Source organism: Rattus norvegicus, chromosome 14, assembly GCF_021556685.1.
Source record: "Rattus norvegicus strain SHRSP/BbbUtx chromosome 14, alternate assembly SHRSP_T2T, whole genome shotgun sequence".
NCBI classification, from domain to species: Eukaryota; Metazoa; Chordata; class Mammalia; order Rodentia; family Muridae; genus Rattus; species Rattus norvegicus.
Genome location: NC_141547.1, coordinates 71,598,111 through 71,620,242, shown reverse-complemented (window position 1 = coordinate 71,620,242; position 22,132 = coordinate 71,598,111). Strand labels below are relative to the sequence as shown.

General features: G+C 42.0%; 2 protein-coding genes and 1 long non-coding RNA gene across 6 annotated transcripts in view; all 3 read left to right on the top strand.

The window, feature by feature from the left end:
- The window catches only part of Cd38 (CD38 molecule), a 39,966-nt gene extending 35,947 nt beyond the window's left edge, over positions 1 to 4,019 (top strand). Inside the window, exons 6-8 of one of the 4 annotated variants that reach the window (XR_015636499.1) lie at positions 68 to 154; positions 618 to 704; positions 2,130 to 4,019. Coding sequence is in view for 3 of the 4 variants with exons in the window: in XM_087582360.1 (XP_087438486.1) it covers positions 89 to 307; positions 618 to 704; positions 2,130 to 2,193 (370 nt within the window). In the remaining variant the exon portion in view is untranslated. Of the gene's footprint in view, positions 1 to 67; positions 308 to 617; positions 705 to 2,129 lie in introns of all 4 variants that reach the window. The other 3 variants (NM_013127.2, XM_087582361.1, XM_087582360.1) reach the window with 3 other exon arrangements.
- A 3,921-nt stretch (positions 4,020 to 7,940) lies between these two features.
- On the top strand, positions 7,941 to 9,827 carry Apex2l1 (APEX nuclease (apurinic/apyrimidinic endonuclease) 2-like 1). Its single transcript, NM_001277396.2, has one exon. The coding sequence runs from the start codon at positions 7,999 to 8,001 to the stop codon at positions 9,547 to 9,549; it is 1,551 nt and encodes a 516-aa protein (NP_001264325.1). The 5' UTR covers positions 7,941 to 7,998; the 3' UTR covers positions 9,550 to 9,827.
- A 10,543-nt stretch (positions 9,828 to 20,370) lies between these two features.
- LOC148001385 (uncharacterized) lies at positions 20,371 to 22,132 on the top strand. Its single transcript, XR_015637063.1, has 2 exons — positions 20,371 to 20,659; positions 21,200 to 22,132. It is a non-coding gene; the product is annotated as an uncharacterized LOC148001385 (long non-coding RNA).

Here is a 22,132-nt window from a genome sequence, read left to right as displayed (position 1 = left end):
CAAGTTTTTATTAATGTATCCATCAGCATCAGTGTATAGTGAAAAGGTCCTTTCTTGAAAAATCTAGTAACCAAGAGTCATTCTGAAGGAGGAAGAGTGGGAACCAAGGTCGGTTGCGCTCAATGGTGTCCAGCAGGCTGAACTGTAACAGGAGGTATGGATGCCCTACACTTCGGCTTGAGGTCGGTGATGTTATTTATCTCTTCTGTTTTAGCACCTTTGGAAGTGTGGAAGTCTTTAATTTGGACCCAAATAAGGTTCATAAACTACAGGCCTGGGTAATGCATGACATTAAAGGAACTTCCAGGTATGTTACTTCTTGGTAGCAGAGTGATAGTCTATGAATCAGTCTGCAGAAGGACCCCCAGGTCATAGGAGCACACTGGGAACAGACTGGCTTAGCAAATGGATGGAGCTTACACACTTAGTGCTCCTTGTACTCTCTTAATTCTGTCTCCACAAAGGACAGTGACTGCTTCATACCTTTGCTCCTGCTGACCAGAGAAGCCCCAGAGGCGGTTGTCTGCCTCGCCTCTACTCAGTGCTGCTTCAAGAGGAAGTAAGAGATTCAGAGTGTATGAAAGATCTCATTATTTAAATTTTATTTTCTCTCCTAGTAATGCATGTTCGAGCCCCTCCATAAATGAGCTGAAGTCGATTGTGAACAAAAGGAATATGATATTTGCCTGCCAGGATAACTACCGGTAATTAATTTTGTGGAAACAAAAGAGCTGTGTGAACTGAGAGGGCTTTAGGGATCTTCTCAGGCCTTGGCCGGTTAATGGAAAATTTACCATTAACCTATGGGCAGGCATATTGTCTTTAAAGTCACCTTTAACTTTAAAATGTCAGGACCCCATCATAGTTTTTAATTAGTTGTAGCTAATGATACAGGCAGGGACATCTCCCTCTCCAGAGAAGCACTTTTCGAGCTTTTCCTATGAGGAATAGCTTCTGCCAAGACTAAAGGAAAGAGAAAAGTCTTTGTGGCATATGTACAAGCTGAAGAGATGGGATATTTTTCAGTCTCTTCATGTCATGTACCACATCTCAAAGACAGACTTAAAAAATGGATCAATCATTTCCCAGATGATCCAAATTTCCCACCAATCAGCCGTCTGTTCTTTGGGAGTTAAACACACACACACATACACACACACACACACACACACACACACACACACACACACATACAACTATCAACATGCAGCAGTTAGATGCAAAAACAAAAGAGCAACTATAAGAGAAACCCTGTAGACAGTTGAATAGGCTAAATCACTCTAAGATATTTTCTATGGAGATGCACAGGAAGAAGGTTGAGGAATGTAGATCCTGTGGTTTTGTTAGCTCACGTTTATGAAAATGACAGTCTTTTAAATTTACCAGTTAGATACTTACCTAAAGCGTGCTTTGTGTAGAGGGAGCATGGTTCTCTAACAGTGGCCCCCAAACCTCTTGAGAAAGGTCCCTGAGATCTTTGCTGTCTCATGCTTTCACCCAGAAGTCACCAGGGAGCTTCTGATCCGAGGAAAGAAGAATTCTCAGGAAGGAACTGTGTTTGGTCCCAGTGGCCATATCTGCTGTCTTCTGATCATCAGCTGTCATATACTTGTGACACATTTGAGCCAGTTGTTTGGTTTTACCTCCACATATTACCATTGTACACCCTCCTTGGTATTTATTTCTATGGTCTTATAAGTGAACCTCAACTAACTTGGGACATGCTTTCAAGTCATTTACTCCTGGGTTAGACCTTTCTCAGTGTTGTCTCTGAGCTCAGACATGTGTGGATGCTCAGAGGTTAATCTTTGGTTGCCACGGAGGGTCTTCTTTCATTGATGAGTTAGACTATAGGTACATCATTTGATCTCTTTCCTCTTAAAAATTTTGTCACATTTATATTTATTTATTTACTGTATGTGTATAAATGTTCACATGTATGCACATACAGTAGCCTCCATGTGGACATCAAAGGACTACTTATAGGAGTCAGTGCTTTATTCGACCTCATGAACTCTGGGGATCAAACTCTCAGGTCACTGGGCATAGCAGTGAGCACCTTTACACCGTGACCCATCTTGCCAGTCCTCACACTGACCCTAACTTCTTTTCTTGCCTCTCTCCCACAGACCTGTAAGATTTCTTCAGTGTGTGAAGAATCCTGAGCATCCATCATGTAGACTTAATGTGTGAAGGACTTGGATCTCAGAATCCCCACACACACTCCGCAGCACGCAATGAGGTGAAAGATTCAGAAGCAACACTGTCGGGAAAGCAGCAGTTGTCAGGGAGAGGTCTCTACTACAATGCTAACATCAGAGATGGAAGAGCTTCCCAATACATTATGACAGAACGACACGATCAGCTCAGTGCGTCCTGTGTACTACCAGTAATAGTCAAGAAAAGTCACTCCATAAACCAGAGTTAAGGTTCTATATTGTTATTTCAATGTGGTGCTTTTATATTGTTTATATTTTGCTAGCATCCTTTTTTCCTCTCTTTTAATGAGGTCTCTCTTTCTCTCTTAATGAGGCTGAGAATCAGACCTGAGAACTTGCACACATGGTGGATAAGCCTATATACCACTGAGCTAACTCCTCAGCATGGCTGGATTTTTATTGAAAAATGCCAATCCAACTTCCCATTGGACAAAGAAAATCAAACATCAAGTTTATCGAAATGAATAACCTTATTTTTTTATGTTTTTGCATTCTCCCCACAAATATTCAAATGGTAAACATGAGGTCATAGGGTCATTATAGAGAAGGTGCTCTGTGGAAACTACCCACATGCCCTGTGCTTTAGTCGATTTTTAACCCATCCAACATGTCCTTGTTAACTTTGAGTTTTATTGGGGGGGATTGGGGGGGGTTAACGTGAGAAAATGGAGTTTAGAGAGATAATTTATTTTCCTAAAGTCACATTCTTAGGATCATGGTTACATCTGAAATTAAATCAGTTCTGTCAAAGTCAACAACATAAGTTTTTTTTTTTCTTTTCTGAGCTTTTATTGCCAAATTGATAGTAGCCTGTGTTATCGTCTAGCAATAGACTCTGCAATGTGATCTTTATGGGTGATTTCGAAACTAATTACTTGCACTCTCTTTCTCTTCTTCCTCATTCTTGGTGCCTTCTGTAGGTAGTCAGGAGTTAGCTTACATTTGTTGCTGATATCGGCAATTTATGTTTTTTATCCTTTTTTTCTTACATCTGTCTTGCTCGGAGTCACTAATTTGGTTGTTATTTTGTTGTTGTTGGTTGTCTTTTTCAAAGCTCCACTCTTTACCCTTCCTCATTTATTTATTTAATTGAGCTTTTGTCTATTTTTAGAAACATAGAAATTTCTTCTGTCTTCAATATCTCCATTTAGCTTTTTTGAGGCAAATGTTTAGACCATTGCTATTTCAGCCTGTTCTCTTTTTTCTTTTTTATAGGATATTTTATGTATTTACATTTCAAATGTTATCCCCTTTCCCAGTTCCCCCGCCCTGATTCTATGAGGATACTTCCCCTTCCACCCACCCATTCCCACCTCACCACCCTGACATTCATTCCCCTACACTGGGAAAATGAGCCTTCACAGGACCAAGGGCTTCTCCTCCTATTGATGCCTGACAAAGCCATCCTCTGCTACATATGTGACTGGAGCTATGGGTCCCTCCATGTATACTCCTTAGTTGGTGGTTTGGACCCTGAGTACTCTGGTGGGTTTGTTTGGTTGATATTGCTGTTCTTCCTATGGGGTTGCAAACCACTTCAGCTCCTTCAGTTCTTTCTCTATCTCCTCCATTTAGGTCCCTGTGCTCAGTCCGATGTTTCTCACTAGTTTCCCCCTGGGCCCTGCTTTTGCTGTAACACTGAATTTCTGTATGCCTTTCCTGCTTACTTACGATTCAGTTCAAAATAATTCCTGATTTTATTGTTATTTAGAAATGTGATATTTACTTTTCAACAACTAAAGAATGTTTTCTTTTTTTAAATGTCTTTAGTGGGTATCAATAAACTAAATTGAAACAGCACCAAAGAATTTGCTTGGTTTATTGAAAATAGCATAAATGTTGGAGCCAGGTGCTTCTGTGTTCATGTTTTGACACCATTTTGTGGTTTTGAATAATATATATGTTCTCTAAACTTTCTAAAAACTACTAAAAGGCATTATCTTGCTCCCTTACAGTATGTTGAGAGCTGGGAGATGGTTCAGTCCATTACATGCTTACTTTGTAAGTATAAGAGCTCGGATTCAATTCCCCAAAACCATGTAAAGGCTAGGAAGCAGAAGCAGGTGAATCTCCGAGTTTGAAGCCATACTGGTCCAAGACAACCAGGGTCACATAGAAAGATGCTATCTCCACCCTACACACACCTCAAATAAAACATTAAAAACCAAAAACTAGGCTAGTGCTGTACAGTTGCAATCTCAGGAATGAAGAAGGAAAGATGGTTTCCCATTGCCTTTCTCACCACCAGCCTCACTGGTAAGCTCCAGGTCTCAGAGAGGCTTTCTCAAAAATCAAGGTAGAAGGGATCTAACAAGTGATAGCTGAATATGTTCTGTAGCCTTCTTATGCTTGTGCACACATATGAACCTGCATATACACACATGCTCCTCCCCCTCTCTTCCTCCCTCCATCTCTCCCTCCCTCCTTCCCTCCCTCTCTCCCTCCTCCCCCCCTCAAATATGGTGTTAGACTGTATGATAAAAATTGTTAACTTGTCACAAAGCCTTGACAAGTTGGGGGTTGATTTAGTTAGAATATATATGCAAAAACTAGGTGGGTGGTACACCACTGGTTTCTCAGTAATAGAGAAGCAGAGAAAAATTTCCCACTATATATATATATATATATTGTTGATATATATATATATATATACATATATATATATATATATATATATCAACAGAAGGTCCAAGAATCCAGTAGTTGTTCAGTCCATGAGGCTGGATATCTCAGCTGGTCTTCAGTATACGCCAGAATCCCAAAGAAGTAGGCTCTAATGTCAAGGAAAAATGGACTTGCTAACAAGAGGGAGATCAAGCAAACAAAGAGAAAACAAGCTTCCTTCTTTGATGTTCTTTACATAGGCTGCCAACAGAAGGAATAGCCAGATTAAGGTGGATCTTCCCACCTCAATGATCCAGATTAGAAGAGGGTCTTCTAACTTGAAATTATACAGTAAAATAATAATAATAATAATAATAATAATAATAATAATAATAATAATCCCCTCACAGATGTGCCCAGCTGTAGTAAAATTATAAAAATGGGTTGTTTTTTTCCCCCACTAGATCTAGCACCACATTGCCCCAAGATTTCTGGTAGATATCTTGCCCAAAATATACATCCCAATTCCGTGGCGGCCCAGTGTTTCTGCCGCCACTCTCCCAAAGTCAAATCACCACAAGAAAGAACACACAACGCAATAACCTCTGACCCAATTGATAAGATATAATTGCCCACCTAAACATACAAAGCCCTGTACACATCCATCCCTTAATAATATTCATAACAACCTGTAAATGTGCAGAGAGGAATCTTAACGTCAGCCTCCATGTTCTGTCCGCGGCTATTCTCTCCTCTCTCCAGTCTCCCCCTCCTTTCCATTCCAGTCTCTCCTCTTCCCTCAAACTTTTCTCCTGCCCATCCTTCCTTCTGGTCCAATGACAGGCCTCGTTCTATCTTGTATCTGCCTCACCTGTATGACATCATCCCACACCCAGCCCTTTAGATCTTAATTCCAGATGTAGTCAAGTTGACAACCAAGAATATGCATCCATTACTCTGTGTCATCCTCTGGTTTAAAACCCTGTTCTTTTAAAAGCCCTAGTGGCTATAGCCATAGTGGACACACAGTGAATAGGTCTCACTGGCATTTGGACCACTTATGTATCCTTATTGAGAATTTACATCTTGGCTTGACAACCCAGTCCTGACAGGGATTCAGATTTGCCCCAGATTTCAAGTAGCTTCCCCTATAAAATGTCCTCAGACGAATGCCAGCACTGAACTGAGAATAGGACCCCCGTTGAAGGAATCAGAGAAAGAACTGGAAGAGCTTGAAGGGGCTCGAGACCCCATATGAACAACAATGCCAAGCAACCAGAGCTTCCAGGGACTAAGCCACTACCTAAAGACTATACATGGACTGACCCTGGACTCTAACCTCATAGGTAGCAATGAATATCCTAGTAAGAGCACCAGTGGAAGGGGAAGCCCTGGGTCCTGCTAAGACTGAACCCCCAGTGAACTAGATTGTTGGGGGGAGGGCGGCAATGGGGGGAGGATGGGGAGGGGAACACCCATAAAGAAGGGGAGGGGGAGGGATTAGGGGGATGTTTGCCCGGAAACCGGGAAAGGGAATAATACTCGAAATGTATATAAGAAATACTCAAGTTAATTAAAAAAAAAAGTACATTGTTAAAAAAAAATGTCCTCAGAACCAGATTCCTGCTGGTCCAGCCTGCAACCTGGAGCTTTTGCACAAGACTTCCTCCCTTACTATGAAGGCTGTTTGCTAGATTCAGGATTTACTAATGTCCTTGCTCCAGAACATCTTCTGGAGGTGGCTGCTGTGTCAGAAACTCCTGGGCCTTCACATCCCCTTCCAAGATGAAGTGAACAGAGTAGAAATCAATGTGTACCTAAGGTAGAAATCAACTTATAAGCTGCAACCAGGAACACTCCTCTGAGGTCAAGCTTTCGGTCAGTAGAGATCTCGGAGGAGGCAAATCACAAGGTTTTCAGTTTCACATGATGCTGAAATGGACCCTCAGGAGCCATCTTCGCCTGCCTGCATCTCCCTTTATCACAGTGGTTCTCATCCTTCTTAATATTGTGACCCTTCAATACAGTTCCTCATGTCGTGGTGAACCCCCAACCATAAAATCATTTCATTGCTACATCATAACAATAATCATGCTACTGTTTTGAATTTTAATGTAAATATCTGATATGCAGGATATCTGATATGTAACTCCCCAAAAGACCATAACCCATAGGTTGAGAACTGCTACATTATCACCATAGCACACTATCCCGAACCTTTTCTCTCTCTGGTTCTGACTTTGAGCATTTACACCATTGGCCCTGCTGCCATTTCCAGCCCTGAGTACTTGATGGCCTATGTGTGTAGTAGGTAGTCCATGTGCCTCACCTTCCATGACTGATGCATTACTGTTTGCTCATAGACTTTCTGTGCCTGCTCTCCACACTCCACTTTCCTGTACAAGCTTCTCTCGTCACCCCATGGAAGAGTATTCCATGTTCTTCCATTGCCTGAAAACAGCCCAACTCAAGTCTGCACGTCCTCGGAGGCAAAAGACAGCACTGCCAACACAGATTTCCGTCCCCAGTGGCCTGTTTCTTCCTAAAACAAATTCCCATGTTTATAATGTGTGTGTGTAGGGTAGAAAGGTGGCTCAGCCATTAAAGGCTAGGCCCACAACCAAAAAATATAACTTGTGTGTCTTGAGAAGACTCTGCTTGGCTGACTGTTAAATGCTAGGAAGAACTTTGTTTTGCTTTTGAGTAATAGTCTTTGGAAATCCGGGTTGTAACTAATCTGATGCATCAAGAGGACTTTTGAATAGAGAAGAAAGGTGATCCTACACTCAGGAGTCTCCTCCTGTGTACGGCCAGAAGAAACGGACCATAGATGTCCCTCTCATCGCTTACTCTTTCCTGGATTTTGGACAGTCTTGCTCTGTACCCCAGGTAGGTCTTCAACTCATCGCAACCCTCTGCCTCAGCCTCTTGAGTGATGGGGTTACAAGCATGTACAACCCAGCTTTCTTTCCTCTTTGGGATCTGCACCACCCTCCCAGTTTCCACCATAATTTGTCTCCCTCCAAAGAGAACTGAATTTAAAGGCCCTGTGAGTAGTCCAGTGGTTTGTGGCGTGAGACAACTGAGCCAACGCACGAGGAAGATGGAAATTTGTTAACTTCCGGCAATTTGCCTATGCCTGTACATTCTTCCCGAAGCAGTGCAGTTTATCAAAATGTTGCGCGTGGTAAGCTGGAACATCAATGGGATCCGGAGACCCCTGCAAGGTCTGGGATGCGAGGTAACCAGCAACTGTCCCACAGCCTTGAGACATATTTTAAGGGAACTGGATGCCGATATAGTCTGTCTCCAGGAGACCAAAGTGAGCAGAGATGCGCTGACAGAGCCCCTGGCTGTTGTTGAGGGCTATAACTCCTATTTCAGCTTCAGCCGCAGCCGGAGTGGCTATTCTGGTGTAGCTACTTTCTGTAAGGACAGTGTTACACCAGTGGCTGCTGAAGAAGGCCTGAGTGGTCAGTTTGCCACCCTGAGTGGGCATGTCGGTTGCTATGGAAACATGAACGAGTTCACCCAAGAGCAACTCCGGGCTCTGGATAGCGAGGGCCGGGCTCTCCTTACACAGCACAAGATCTGTACACAGGAAGGGAAGGAGAAGCCTTTGACCCTGATCAATGTGTACTGCCCGCATGCCAGTCCTGGGAACCATGAGCGGCTGACCTTTAAGATGCGTTTCTATCGCCTGCTGCAGATCCGAGCAGAAGCACTCCTGGCAGCCGGAAGTCATGTGATAATCCTGGGGGACATAAATACAGCCCACCATCCCATTGACCACTGTAATGCTGGCAATCTGGAGTGCTTTGAAGAAGACCTGGGACGTAGATGGATGGATGGCTTGCTCAGTAACCTGGAATACCCGGCTGGGTCCCATATAGGGCCTTTCATGGATAGCTACCGCTATTTCTATCCAAAACAGGAGAGGGCCTTCACCTGCTGGTCAATGATCAGTGGGGCACGCAGTCTCAACTATGGTACCCGACTTGACTACATCCTAGGAAACAGGGATCTAATTATAGACACTTTACAAGATGCCTTTCTGCTCCCCGAGGTGATGGGCTCTGACCACTGCCCTGTGGGAGCTGTCTTGAATGTGTCCTGTGTGCCAGCGAAACAGTGTCCAGCTCTGTGCACCCGTTTCCTTCCCGAGTTTGCAGGTACCCAGCTCAAGATTCTTGGCTTCCTGGTCCCTTGTGAACAAGAACCTATGTGCGGGCAGTCAGTCCTGCAGTCCAGCAAACAAATCCAACCACAGAAACAAAGAAAATCTCAAGCCCATAGGCATTCATCCAGGCCTCGAAAGCCTGGTTCCAGAAGACCCCAGAAAAACCTGAGGAGCTATTTTCAGCCTTCTGTTAGCCTTTCCCAGACTTCTCCTGCTGTGGAACTGCCTCAGCTGCCTCTAGTGGGCACTCTCGTAACTCCAACAACTCTGGAAGGGGATGTGATAGCCACAGGGACCGATAAGCAGGTCAAGGTTTCTGAGGTCAGAGATGAGGAGGAGGCACAGGCCTCATTCTGGAAGTCCGTGCTGAGTGGGCCATCACCAATGCCCCTCTGTGGAGGCCACAGGGAGCCGTGTGTGATGCGGATCGTGAAAAAACCAGGACCTAATCTGGGTCGCCATTTCTACACATGTGCCAAGCCACAAGGTCCTCCAAATGATCTCTCATCAAGCTGCAACTTCTTCCTGTGGAGCAAGCCCAGATGAAGCAACTGAGGCCTAGTGATGTCTAGCCTGGTCACCCTACACAGTCTGATGCCAGGTCTCTACTTCCTAAGTTGCCTTTTCCCTTGAGACTTCTTTTCTTCTGCTTCCTCTTCCCTTTCCCTGCCCTAGCTTCCCCTGAGTCATTCTCCTCACAGCTCCCTTTCTTCCTCTTTGTCCACACAGGAGCAAGCTGCTCAGGAAGGTGTAATTTGAAACCCCTGATGCCTGGAATGGGCAATGTATTTGTTCATAAGCAAAGTCTGTGTCTTTGTTTCAGTGTTTAAAAAGTCTTTTCTAAATGCTATTTGGATGTTATGGATTCTGCAGGACGGCAAGAAACAGATTTGGGAATCACTCCGGCAAAAATAACATCTCCAGGTACTCCACTGACTGGTGAGGTGAAAGAGTCTTTCGTTACTTCTAGATAATAGGCCATCTTTTATGCTAAACAGTCATGGCTATTTCTGGGAATAGAATTTGCAGAAGTGAATGGATGGCAGGTGATGGGTGGATCCTGATGCTTGCTTGCTATATCATTCTCAAATTCACTGCACAGGTCTGCCTGATATGAAGACCTGATATAAACAACTGCTTAGAGCAGGATCTGGTTCCCTCATTTTAAAAATGGGAGTCACAGTAGTTTGCACTGTCATGGTCAGCTTTAACTGTCAACTTGACACAGCCTATAGTATGTGATCTATACATACACATAAAGTATAGTACAGTCATATGAGAGAAAGGAGAGCCTCAGTTGAGGAGCTTCCTAAATCGAATTGGCCTGTGGGTTTATCTGTGGGGATTGTCTTGATTGATAATTAACGTAGGAGGGTCTACCCCACTGTGGACAGCACTATTCCCTAGCCAGGTAGTCCTAAACTACATTTTAAAAAAAGTAGTGTTCTCTGTGTTTCCTGCCACACTTCTTTGCCTATGAAGTGATTTCCTTGGTTGAAGGTAATGCTGTATGGAATAGCAAGCAAACCAGCCTTCAAGTCCCTGCCTTCAGCTCCTGCCTGGACTTCCCTCAGTGATGGGCTGTAGCCTGGAGTTACAAGCTAAAATGCTCATCTCTTTCCCCTAAGTTGTCTTTGGTCAGAGTATTTTACCACAACAACAAGACAGAGACTAGAACACCTACCTGTTACATTGTTTTGAGGATTTTGTAGGAAGAAATGAAATGTAAAATTCTTATAAAACTGTTCAACATCTGCAAAAACTCTACCAATGCTGGTTTTTAGAAGGGTGTTGTGTTTGTTCTGGAAAAAATCCTTGACAAGCTTGGATTAGAAGCTGAAACCTTAGGACTTTGAGGGGTGAGGTAGCAGTTAAAAGAATGACTGGCTCTCTTACCTACCAGAAGGACCAACTACAACCTTTCGCTAGCTTTGAATCAACTTAAGTGGCTAATATTTCCCCATCTAAAGTAAAAAAGTCCAGATACCATCTGAGAACAGAGTTGGCTCTATTTCAAGTGAGATCTCCTCCAAATCCTGTGACCAAGACAAAGATGGGACTCCCCAGCCCCATGTCTAAGACCCTGAGATCTGTTATTTTCATTCCTTAAGCCAATGCATTTAGCAGCCTTTGTATTGCCAACCCAATTCCTGCTCTCCAGAATGTGGCTGACCACACTGGCATTAAAGGTCACGTCAGCAGCTCACCTTGATAGAATGAGAAATCCTTGAGTGTCAAGAAGGGTAAGAGACCAGTGGTGACAACTGAGCGAAGCCCAGGGTCTTCCCCTCCCTCTCCTGCCATATTTTCCTCTTCCTTAATCATCTCACTTCACTAATGCTTCTTCCCATTATTTTCCCTCAGCACACCGTGCTCTCTGCCTGACATTCTCGTCTGTAAATATCACTGGTCAAATAAGGCCAGGTTTGGATTCCATTCCTCCTGTATTACATGACCTTGGTCAATGTACTTGGCTTCTCTGGATTTTGGCTTCCTTAAGCAGAACATGATGTACATTGAGAGCCATAAGAACTGGAGAATGGCTGCTTTGATTGCCCTTGTGTTCAAGAGCATCTTCTGTCTTGAAGGATGGAGCTTAAGAGTGAGAGTGAGAAGAGAGGCAGTAGGGGGCAGCAGAGAACCCTGTGGAGGGTTGTTTCAGTGTTAGGGTAGAGGATTCTGATTCTTCTACTCCATAGCCCCAAAGCTTTTTCCATTCACTGTAAAATTTTACAATGCCTACCTTGAAGGGTTTCTGGGATCTGAATAAAAGATAATAAAGACAGGGTAAGAAATGTAAAACTCATAATCATTAGCTAGTGCCAAAAATACTTGATCTTTTCCTTATGTTAAAAAACTCCAGAGCCAGTGATTTGGGGCAGGAAGGCTCCTTAGAAACCCAACTGCCTACTGCGTACTGCAGGGCTGTCCTCTGCTTTCATGGTCCAAAATGGCTTTCCAAGAATTGCATCTGTGATCCAAGTAACAGGAAGGAGGGGAAAGGAAGACAGAGAACCAAAGAATACTTCTGCTTTGTCTTTTAAGAGGCTTCTAGAATGTTTCATAGAACACTTTTAACTGATACCATTCACTAAAATTCTAACTTCACCCAGCCACAGAAGAGGCTTTGTTTTGAACTAGATAAATATGCCATTGTTTTAGAAGGAGGTGAAAATGGGTGTTTCAAAACAGCTAAGTCGACAGGCTCATGACTACCATTAACTCCTCACTACTCAGTAAATGTACACAAACGTCCTTTAGCACCATTATTACTATTCAGGTACATGCTCTTGGCTCATCTGGAGACCAACAGAAGGTACTTGGATCAAGATATGATTGAATATTCAAATTCAAGACCAGCATGGGCAGTGTAGAAGGATGGGTCTTCAAACAAAAACAGAATGCCAAAGAACAATAAAGGCCCTAGAAGGATTAATAACTGAGTTCTTAGCGTATTCAAGGCCTGGGTTTGTTCTTAAGCACAACAATGAATAGATATGATAGATGATAAAATAGAGATAGCACTATGAATGACTTCCCCAGGAGGACTCTCAACCCCTCTGCTTATAAGGAAAAGTGAACCCTACAAGCCAGCCTCACAAAGAGGTCACCCAGGCATTTTTAAATTATATGAAGGAAAAGTACAATTTTGTTGTTGCTATAAACTAGGAGATAAACTCTTTGGGATGGCATTTTTGGAATAGAAACATCTATAATCTTTATGGCTCAAAATATCCTATCTTTTTAATTGAATAGAAAATGAAATGCACAATTACAGATTAGATTTAGAAATACGCTGCAGAGCTGTAATTCTGAAATCTTTGGAGAAGATCCCCTTACTCCCAGCTTTCACTGCAAGACTGGGATCCTGCTGACCCACTCAGTCCAGACTTCAAAGATGCATCCTTCCCTACCTGGTGGGAGCAGTGCCTGAATACCCCCAAAGAAAGAAGCGGAAAATGGAACCACATTGTGACATGGGTATTCAGGCTGTTGTTGAGGAATAGGTTGAGAAGGAAGCACAAGGGTCATTTTTAACTTTCTATCTCGAAATTCTCCTGTTTCAGCTCACTCACTAAGATTGACAATTAATAAACAGGACCTCATGAAAATGAATAGCTTCTGTTAGGCAAAAGACACCCTTCAATATGATAAAATGGCAGCCTGAAGAATGAGAAAAGATCTTCCCCAACTCTACATCCAACAGAGGGTTAATATCTAAAATATATAAAACAAACAAAAAAAAGATAGAGTTAAACAAAAAATTCTCACTAGAGGACTTTAATGGTGGAGAAGTATTTAAAGAGATGTTCAAGGCCCTTAGTCATCAAGGAAATGCAAATCAACATGAATCTGAGATTCCTACCAGAATGGCTACGATCAAAACCTCAAGTGACTGCTTATAGTAGAGAGGATGTGGAGCAAGGTGAACATTTCTCCATTGTTAATGGAAGTGCAAACTTTTACAGCCACTTTTGAAATCAATCTAGCAGTTTCTCAGAAAACTGGGAACACTTTTACTTCAAGATCCGGCTATATGCTACTCCTGGACATAAACCCAAAAGATGCTCCAGCATCCCACAAAGACATTTGTTCAATATGTTCATAGCAACTTTATTTGTAATAGTCAAAAACTGGAAACAACTTATGACTCTCAGGCAAAGAATACATAAAGAAAATGTAGTACATTTATACAATGTAATGCTCAGCTCTTAAAAACAAGGACACAACCAAATTTGCAGGCAAATGGATGAAACTAGAAAATACCATCCTGAGTGAGGTAACTCAGAAAGATACACCTGGTATGTACTTACTTTTAAGTGGATATTAGCCACAAAGTACAGGATAACCATGCTATAATCCCAGACCCAAAGAAGTTAAATAACAGGAGGGCCCAAGGCAGGATGCTTGAATCTCAGTCAGAAGGGGAAATAAGATAGAAATAAATGGGGATAAAGAACTGGATGAGGGGAATGTGGGTGAGGATCAGATGTGGGGAGAGCAGGGGTGGTGGTGGAGGTGGGAGTGCTGGGAGAGAGAAGGGAAATCCAGGGGAACCATCTCTGAGACAAGTCAGAGACCAGCGATAGGGGAGGCTCCTTTGAGGGTCTAGGGATGACCCTAACTGAGACTTCTAGCAGTGCAAAATATAGAACCTGAAGTGGCAGGACACCAACACACCCACAAAACCTTTGACCCAAAGGTTCCCCTGCCTATCATATATGCAGGGATAAAGATGGAGCAGAAATTGAGAGAATGGCCAATCAATGACTGGCTGAACTTGAGATCTACCCCAAGAGCCAACCTCTGACACTACTAATGATACTCTGCTATGCTTACAGATAGGAGCCTAGCAAAATTGTCTACTGAGAGACTTCATCCAGTAGCTAATGGAAACAGATGCAGAGACCCACAGACAAACATTAGGCGGAGCTCAGGTAGTCTTGGAAGAGTCATGAAAAGGATTGAGGGAGTCTTGGAAGAGTCATGAAAAGGACACCATAAGGAGGCCTATAGAGCCTTCTGACCTGAGCCTATGGGGGCTCACAGAGACTGAGCCACCAACCAAAGAGCATGGGTGGATCTAGGCCTCCACACATAAGTAGCAGATATTTGGCTTGGTGTTCATGTGGGTTTCCCTAACGATTGGAGTGGGGTCTGTTTTTGATTCAGACTCTGTTGCTTGCCCTTGAATTCCCCTAGCTAGGCTGCCTTGTCTGACCTCAATGGGTGCTTAGTCCTGATGTAACGCGATGTACCAGGGAGGATTGGTATGATAGGTTGTGCTGGTAGTGTTCACCTTTGCTGAAGGGGAGTGGGAAAGAGGTAAGGGGTGATAGAATGGTACTGGATAGGATATAGGGAGGGGAGATGCAATTGGGATGTAGAATGAATGAATGAATGAATGAGTGAATGAATGAATGAATTGAAAACATCCTCATGTTTCAAACCATGAGTAGATGATCAGGCTATCTCACAGTAACATCCCATGTAAGCCACAGCTTGAGCAATTCGATGGAAAACTTTGTACTAAAGACAAGGTCATCAATTTGTCCCAATTTTCTCAGGACAGTTGTATTTTGGCACTGATAGTTCCATATTTAGGGAACACTTTCAGTCAGGTGGAACAGTTGGTATTTAACTTGAAGGCAGAGTTTGATGTACATTTCCCATTACTTAGTTGTGGGAATCTGAGGATGTCACCTGGTTTCTCAGAAAGTGCCACCTGTTGTGAAAGTCACATGTGACTGCAGCGCTTGAAGAAGAGCTTGTGCTAAAATTCACATTTACTAGTGTCCTTCTGGTATCCATACCTCCAGGAACTGGGCTGGCCCACCACTCAGTGAGATGGGAGTCCCCTCCCATACACATAATCCAAACTCTCCTTTTTCTTATTAAACAAAGAAATTTCTGAGTCTTGCTAGTAAAAGGTGTTGCCCAACCTGAAGCCTGTCATCTGGTTATGCATGTGTATGAACTTCATACTTGGTTATGAGGCTGTGGTCTATCACTGAGTTTCTAGTGTATGCAGGGTCATATCAGAGAATTTATGAGAGGCTATCCATGCTCAGTCATTTTCAGAAAATCATGCTTAGGCATTACGGCATGGGTGTCACTTGATTTTCTAGAAAGATAGAAGTCAGGCTGAGTCCCAACCTGATGAAGGAAATTGAAGTTTACTGAGTCATTAAAGACACTGGCCTGGGTCACAGAAGAGGAGCTATCTGGGAGCCATTTTCCTGGTCTGCTGAAAATATTGAGATTGACATGAAAGGGAGCAGTTGGCCTCTTTTCTACATGCTCTGTATTTGATTTCATTTCTTTGCTGAAAACTAATAATTACTTTTCAATAAAAGCAAGAGGTAAAAACCTGAAAGAGGCCAGAACAAGTGCTGCTAGTTGATCCAAACATGAGGGGATTTGATGTGAGAACATGGAGGAAAGGCAAACTGTAACCTAATTTCTTTAAATCCAAGAAGCTTACCCATTTCACAATACCCTAACATCCAGACAAGTCTTTGGTTTCTTTAAATTTGGGGGCAGGGGAGAAGCTGTTATTTATTGATTAGACATTTAATAGTGAGTAGCTGGGTACCAACCTAACAGTACTTCTCAGATACTTCACTTAGTTCTAACAAAAATTGCTGTGAAGTAGGCCATGTGACTATCAGCACATGGTATAGAAAAATTACGTGGCGTAGCTTGATGGGAGTTTTAGGGTTATCATAGGGTAAAACTGACTTCAAAGCCAGTGGGTGTGGGTGTGGCTGTACACTCTAAGACTTCTTAATCTACACGATGCTTCCCGTTGCACTTGGGACTGTGTGATATGTCATTTATGTAAGTCCTTGGTTATTTCCGTCTTCTCTAATTAAAATGTAAATTCTAGGAAGACAGAGACTTCTGTTTTATTCTATTCTATATTTCTAATATGTACGAAAGCCCTAGCTTGTACTAGATGGTCAGTAAATATTTATTGGATGAATTAGCACAACAATTTATTGAACTACATACTAAATAGCAGATAAAGCCCATGAAGGAGGGACTGCCCATTTGTGGTGAAACTCTAATATCTAGGTAAGTCTTTGGTCCCCATCAGGCTCTCAGCAAGTATTCCTGAGCTGATGGATATGTTTTTATTTTTATTATTTTTAAATCAGCAAATGGGTCAGATGGCCTCTGAGATCCCTGTACCTTCTTGCACTGTCCTCCCTTCATTCATGCATTTTCTCACTTAGCTTTCCTGCCTTCACAGACATCCTGAGCAAGCTCACTAATGCTCTCCCAAACACTAGCCTATTGTCTAGCACTTCCGGCTCTAGTGGGTGACAAAGAATTAATCCAAAGTCAAGGGAGTGTGTCAGCAGGAGCATCCATGGATGATAGGGACTGCTTAAGATGGCTCAATCTATGAGTCTTCTGGCTTTACAACTGTAAACGTGGCATCCATTGAGCAGTTCTTCCTTCCACTTGGAACGAAACAACAGTGAGCCCAGTTCTCAGTTGCACAAGGACACAATGGGAAACAATCCCTCTTCATAAAAAGAGTACTGGGGACCCAGAGCTGTCCTTGAAAATGGCATTGAAGTTGCTTTGCTTTGGTGTTGATGGAAAGGGCCTGCCTTGTGGCTTTGGGCAAGTCACTTCATTTATCTAGGGCTTACTTTTTAATTTAATGAAGGAAACAGGCAGGATGGCTTCTTAGGTCTTTCTTGCTTGAAGATTTCGATAATTGTTAGCCTACAAATTTGTCAGATTGTTGACCAGCAAATATGTAGTTTGGAAGAGATTTTTTTTTAAACAGTGGCTTATAGGATAGAAGCAGTGTCTATAACTGCAAATTCCATGAAAGAGAAAGATGTGGGTAGCACTCTATAAAGGGGCCCTTTCCTGCGCATCATAAAGGGGCCAAAACACTAAGCCCCTACTCGTGCTTCCACCTGCTATCTGATGACACAGCTCCAGGAAGTTCACAGCCACCCTCCTTCATAGGAGGCTCAAGTCATGCAGTTCTATGAGGAAAATTCCCACAGCCTTGAACATGGCGAGTACTGCTAATTCCCACAGCCCTTGCTACATTGTTATTTCAAGATTGAGGAAACTGGGAGAAACCATTTAACAGAGTCTCAGCCAGCTCCTCAGCTTCTCAATTTAGATTTCTCTCCTTAATTACACCATGTTCCATTAGACCAGACAGTGCCAGCCAGGACATGGCATGGCATGGAATCAGAAAAACTAGTCTTGCCTTGTAATGTGGAAGGCATCTGCATAACCTTGTATTTCCCTTAGCTGAACAGAATTTATAACTGTAGAGCTTAGAGAAGTATGCACATGTTGCTAATGAATTTCTGTCAAGACTTGTCATTATTTTTGCAAGAGAGATATAGTAAAGCCTATTTATATATGCCAATAAGAAAGGCAAAACAAATATGTTTCGGAAAAGCAATACCATCCTAAGATATTTTGTTCATAGTGCGTCTGTTTAGCCTTAGGTTGACAAGATACATCACCATTTTCTCTCTGAACTGAAGACCAGAGCAAATGCATTTATTCAATGAAGACTACATCTGAATTGACAGGTAGTAATGTAGAGTAAGTGATTATAATTTTTGCATGTCAGTTTCTAGACTGGTCTAATAAAGAATTTCAGAATGTTTGAAGGCTGGTTAAATTTTATTTTGTATTTAGTGCACTGTACCTTCTTGCCATCTACAGCATTCTTGTCAAAGACAAGGACATTCTGTGGCCTCTCTCATTCACCTGAGGTTGGTGGGAAGCAGCCACATCTGTTTTTCCCAGCTTCCCCATGCAAATGATTCATTAAAATTAACAGGCTGTTTACCAGAGTTATTGACAAGCCTGTATACTCTAAATCCAGGAACGCTCAAAGCCTGCTCTTCCGATTCTGCTGGAACAACATCTTGGTTTTATGGATTTTGGAGCCTAAAGATAATTCAGGCACATGTCCTACGATCAGCAAAATATGTTGAGTGAAATGTTGTGAGTAGATCTGCTTATGCAAGCTTGATCTCGAGGGCCAGTCTCATAATTTTACCCCTAAATACAAAATAAAATTTGGCAAAATTTCTGAAAGGAGGGATAAGAAAGTGAAAAGTCTCTCCTCTACCATGCAGAGCTAATCAGCATGATTGGAGTTTGGGGGGTAATGACTAACTTAATGCCTGGGAGAGCATACGAACCCAAGAAAACGGTTTATTTTGTTTCTCACTTAATTATAGGTATATGTATATTATATATATATTATATATATATATTTTTTATTGATGTGTGTGCCTATGTGTGGATATGTGTGTCTGAGTCCTGGCATCCATAGAACCCAGAGGTGTTAGATCCCTGGAGCTGGAGTTTTGGGCTGTTGTGTGAACACCCTGACTTAGGTGCTACAGAACAAGCTCAGAAAAAGCAGTATGTGTTCTTAACCCCTGAGCCAGCTCTCCAGGCCCTGAATTTCTATTTTTAGAAATACCCTATTTTGTTTTATAAATTTTATTTCATAAATTCTAATTTTTATTTAAAAAATAGTTACAATCCAGAGAAAGTGAACTGTTTTATAACCTGATTTCTAATACACACCTCGGAATTGCAGGCCCAATTGGGATTCTTGTTTTAAAGCAAAAGTCACAGGAATATTTTCATGACTTCAAACAATTGAGTTCTATGTGAGATTTCCCTGGGAATAGATTTTTCGAAGATCTGAGTCTAAAATGGTGGGTTTTTGTTGTTGTTGTTGTTGTTGTTTGGTTTTTTTGTCTTCTGCAAAGTAGGAGTAAAACAACTTAGAAAAAAATCTATTCAAAAAGGAGTCCAAAGACTGAGAGTTAGGTGCACAGCTCGGTTGAAAAAGCATGGCGACTCTAGTTGGATCCCCAGAATCTATGATTCTTTTGGTTTCGGACAGCAGAAGAATAAGCCATGGTGCTAAAAGCAGAAACATGGTGGCTTCATTGGCTGAAAATCTGAATCTTGATAAAATTCTCAGAACTAAAAATATACCTGGATCTCACAGCATTACTGACACAAAGTGTGTTTTAATTTCAGGGCCCTGCAGTAGCTATGTAGTAAGCCAGATCGTGTTTATATTTTAAACAGGCCAAGGTGAGGACCTGTGTACAGGTTTGGTAAAGGTTTGGTAAACACTTTTGAGTCCTACTGACCCAAGCTCCTCAGTCCTATGGAATACTGAGTGATCATTTAATAGTGTTGGCTTTAACCAGAAAATGATGATGCATACCTTTAATCCTAGGAGCAGAGAATCCCTGAGTTTGAGGTCAGTTTGGTGCACAAAGTGAGTTCCAGGAAAGCCAGAGCTACACAAAGAAATCCTGTCTCAAAAAACAAAAACAAAAACATTTCTGTCTTTACATATGGATTTTATCTTGGTGCATTCAGTGGATTAAGAGATATAGATATAAGAACAGCTCAGCCTCTTGGTTTGCTGACATTGAGAATCATGATATAGAAGGCAGTTTGTGTTGAGAGGTCTCTTCTTTGGCCTTAATCTCACCAGGACTTCTCTCCCTTACCTCTCTATTAGGAGGTCAAATATTCATCTTGAAACAACAAGATATACACAGCCACCAATTAATAAGCCCCAAGACAGTAACACATGACACTCAGAAATCTGTAGAAAATTCTAGTTGCTCCTTGTTACACAGATACTGATTACACACACTTTCATTTTTTATTTCTTAATTTTACTTCCAATTTATCACTAAACCATCACTTTGGCAACCTTACTCATCAGTCCCTTTAGCCAGAGTTTCCATTCTTTATTTCTTATTGCCTGGAGGCTAAATATCGTGAGTGGTCACTTAGCAACAGGAAGGTGTATTGTGTTAGAAATGAGGCTCCTCTCAGGACAGAGCACACCAGGCCAGTACAGTTCCACGAGAGAAAGGTTTATTTATGGGGAAAAGGACAAAGGGGAGCGATGAAAACAAAGAGAAAAAGGGGGCAAAGATCAGGAAGGGTCTGCCTTTTATTTGGGCTACTATTTAATTACTTGCAGGTCAGGGTGGGAGGTGGGGCAGACGGACGCTGGGAATCTATGGCGATTGCCGGGCAACGGATGCGCAGGACCCTGTCGCCTATGGGTGACGTCACAGTCATCGCTGGATTCGGGCTACCTCTAACAGTTAAGTCAGTTCAACAAGGTGGGGATAACGGGTGTTTCGCACTTGTTCTCAGCATGTTTAAGATGCTGAAGGAGCCCAAAAGGCTGTGTTATACTTCAGGACTGCGGGCCCCACAGCACAAAGCTAAGTAGATTTCCAATCTAGAATCTCAACTGTAGAGTGACAGTTTATTCTTCACCTCCCTAACTTCCTTTCCTTGGCTATTCCTCATCCTGGGAACTATTTCCTGGAACACTAGAACCTGTTATTAAAACAAACAAAATAAAACAAACAAAAAACCCCAAGAAAACAAAATAAGCAAACAAACTGAAATCTACAATTTTAGGGAAACTCATTGGAGGAAAAGCATCTGTAATAGTCTCTAGTTGATGACCATAGTTTAATATGTTTTATTTTAGAATAAGGAAAAAATAAATTGTTCTATTTATAAGTCAAGGAACTTCCCCAAATGTCACGGCCATGGCTAACAGGGCACAATGCTTGCCACTCCAGAAAAGCAGCTTTGAGAGCCACTGTGAACTCTTTCTCCTTCCTTTCAGGGCATCCATGCATAAGCTGAGGTGGAACTCGAAGCATCTTATGGCCTTGGGTGAAGATATTGAAAAACAAAACAAAAAGACCTTCACCTGCTGTGTGTGTGCCCTGGAAGCAAATGTGGACAGTGATTTTAAAGCTGTTTGTTGAAGGGTCTAGTTTGCTAAGGAATGCATCCTGAACTAGTCACCTCGATGGGTAAACAAGATAAAGATCACACTAAATATGAGGAAGGAAATTTCTCCCCTAAAAGGAAATTTAGACACCCCGACCAGCAGAAAAAAATACCCGGAGGACAATCAAAAAACGACGAAAACTTAAGCAAAAGATGACATATTTAGTTACTGGAAAATAAAACTATAACAAGATACTATGGCAATCATTAACACTGATTGTCAACCTGTCCAGCTCTAGAATCACCTCAGAGACAAAGCATTCAGCATGTCTGTGAAAGAGTTTTGAGACTGACTTATCTGAGGAAAGAAGACCTTAGTAAAAGAGCTTCAAATGGAAACATTTTGGATCAACAAATACAGCTAATTGTATAAAGAAAAAAAATTTAGGGAAAATGTAGTTGGAAGATTGTGTGTGTGTGTGTGTGTGTGTGTGTGTGTGTGTGTGTGTGTGTGTGTATTCAGTGGAATATATATATATATATAGTGGAATATATATATTCAGTGGAATATATATATTCAATGGTATATATATATTTTTTTTTCAGTGGAAGGAGTAAAAAGATTAGTTAGCTTAAGAAGCAATGGTTTTGGGAATAAGACAGAAAAGCAAATCACAGAGGCAACCCAAAAGGTCTGCACCTTAACAAGGCAGCAGTAAAACAACAAGTCCAGAAAATAATGGGGATGAAACCATGAATAAAGAAAGGAGCCAAACATTTCTCTGAACAGAAAGACTTAAATTTCAAAGTCTGAAGAGACTAG

Excerpts from the sequence above, each read along its gene's own strand:
- Apex2l1 (NM_001277396.2), top strand. The coding sequence starts at position 7,999 with ATGTTGCGCGTGGTAAGCTGGAACATCAATGGGATCCGGAGACCCCTG.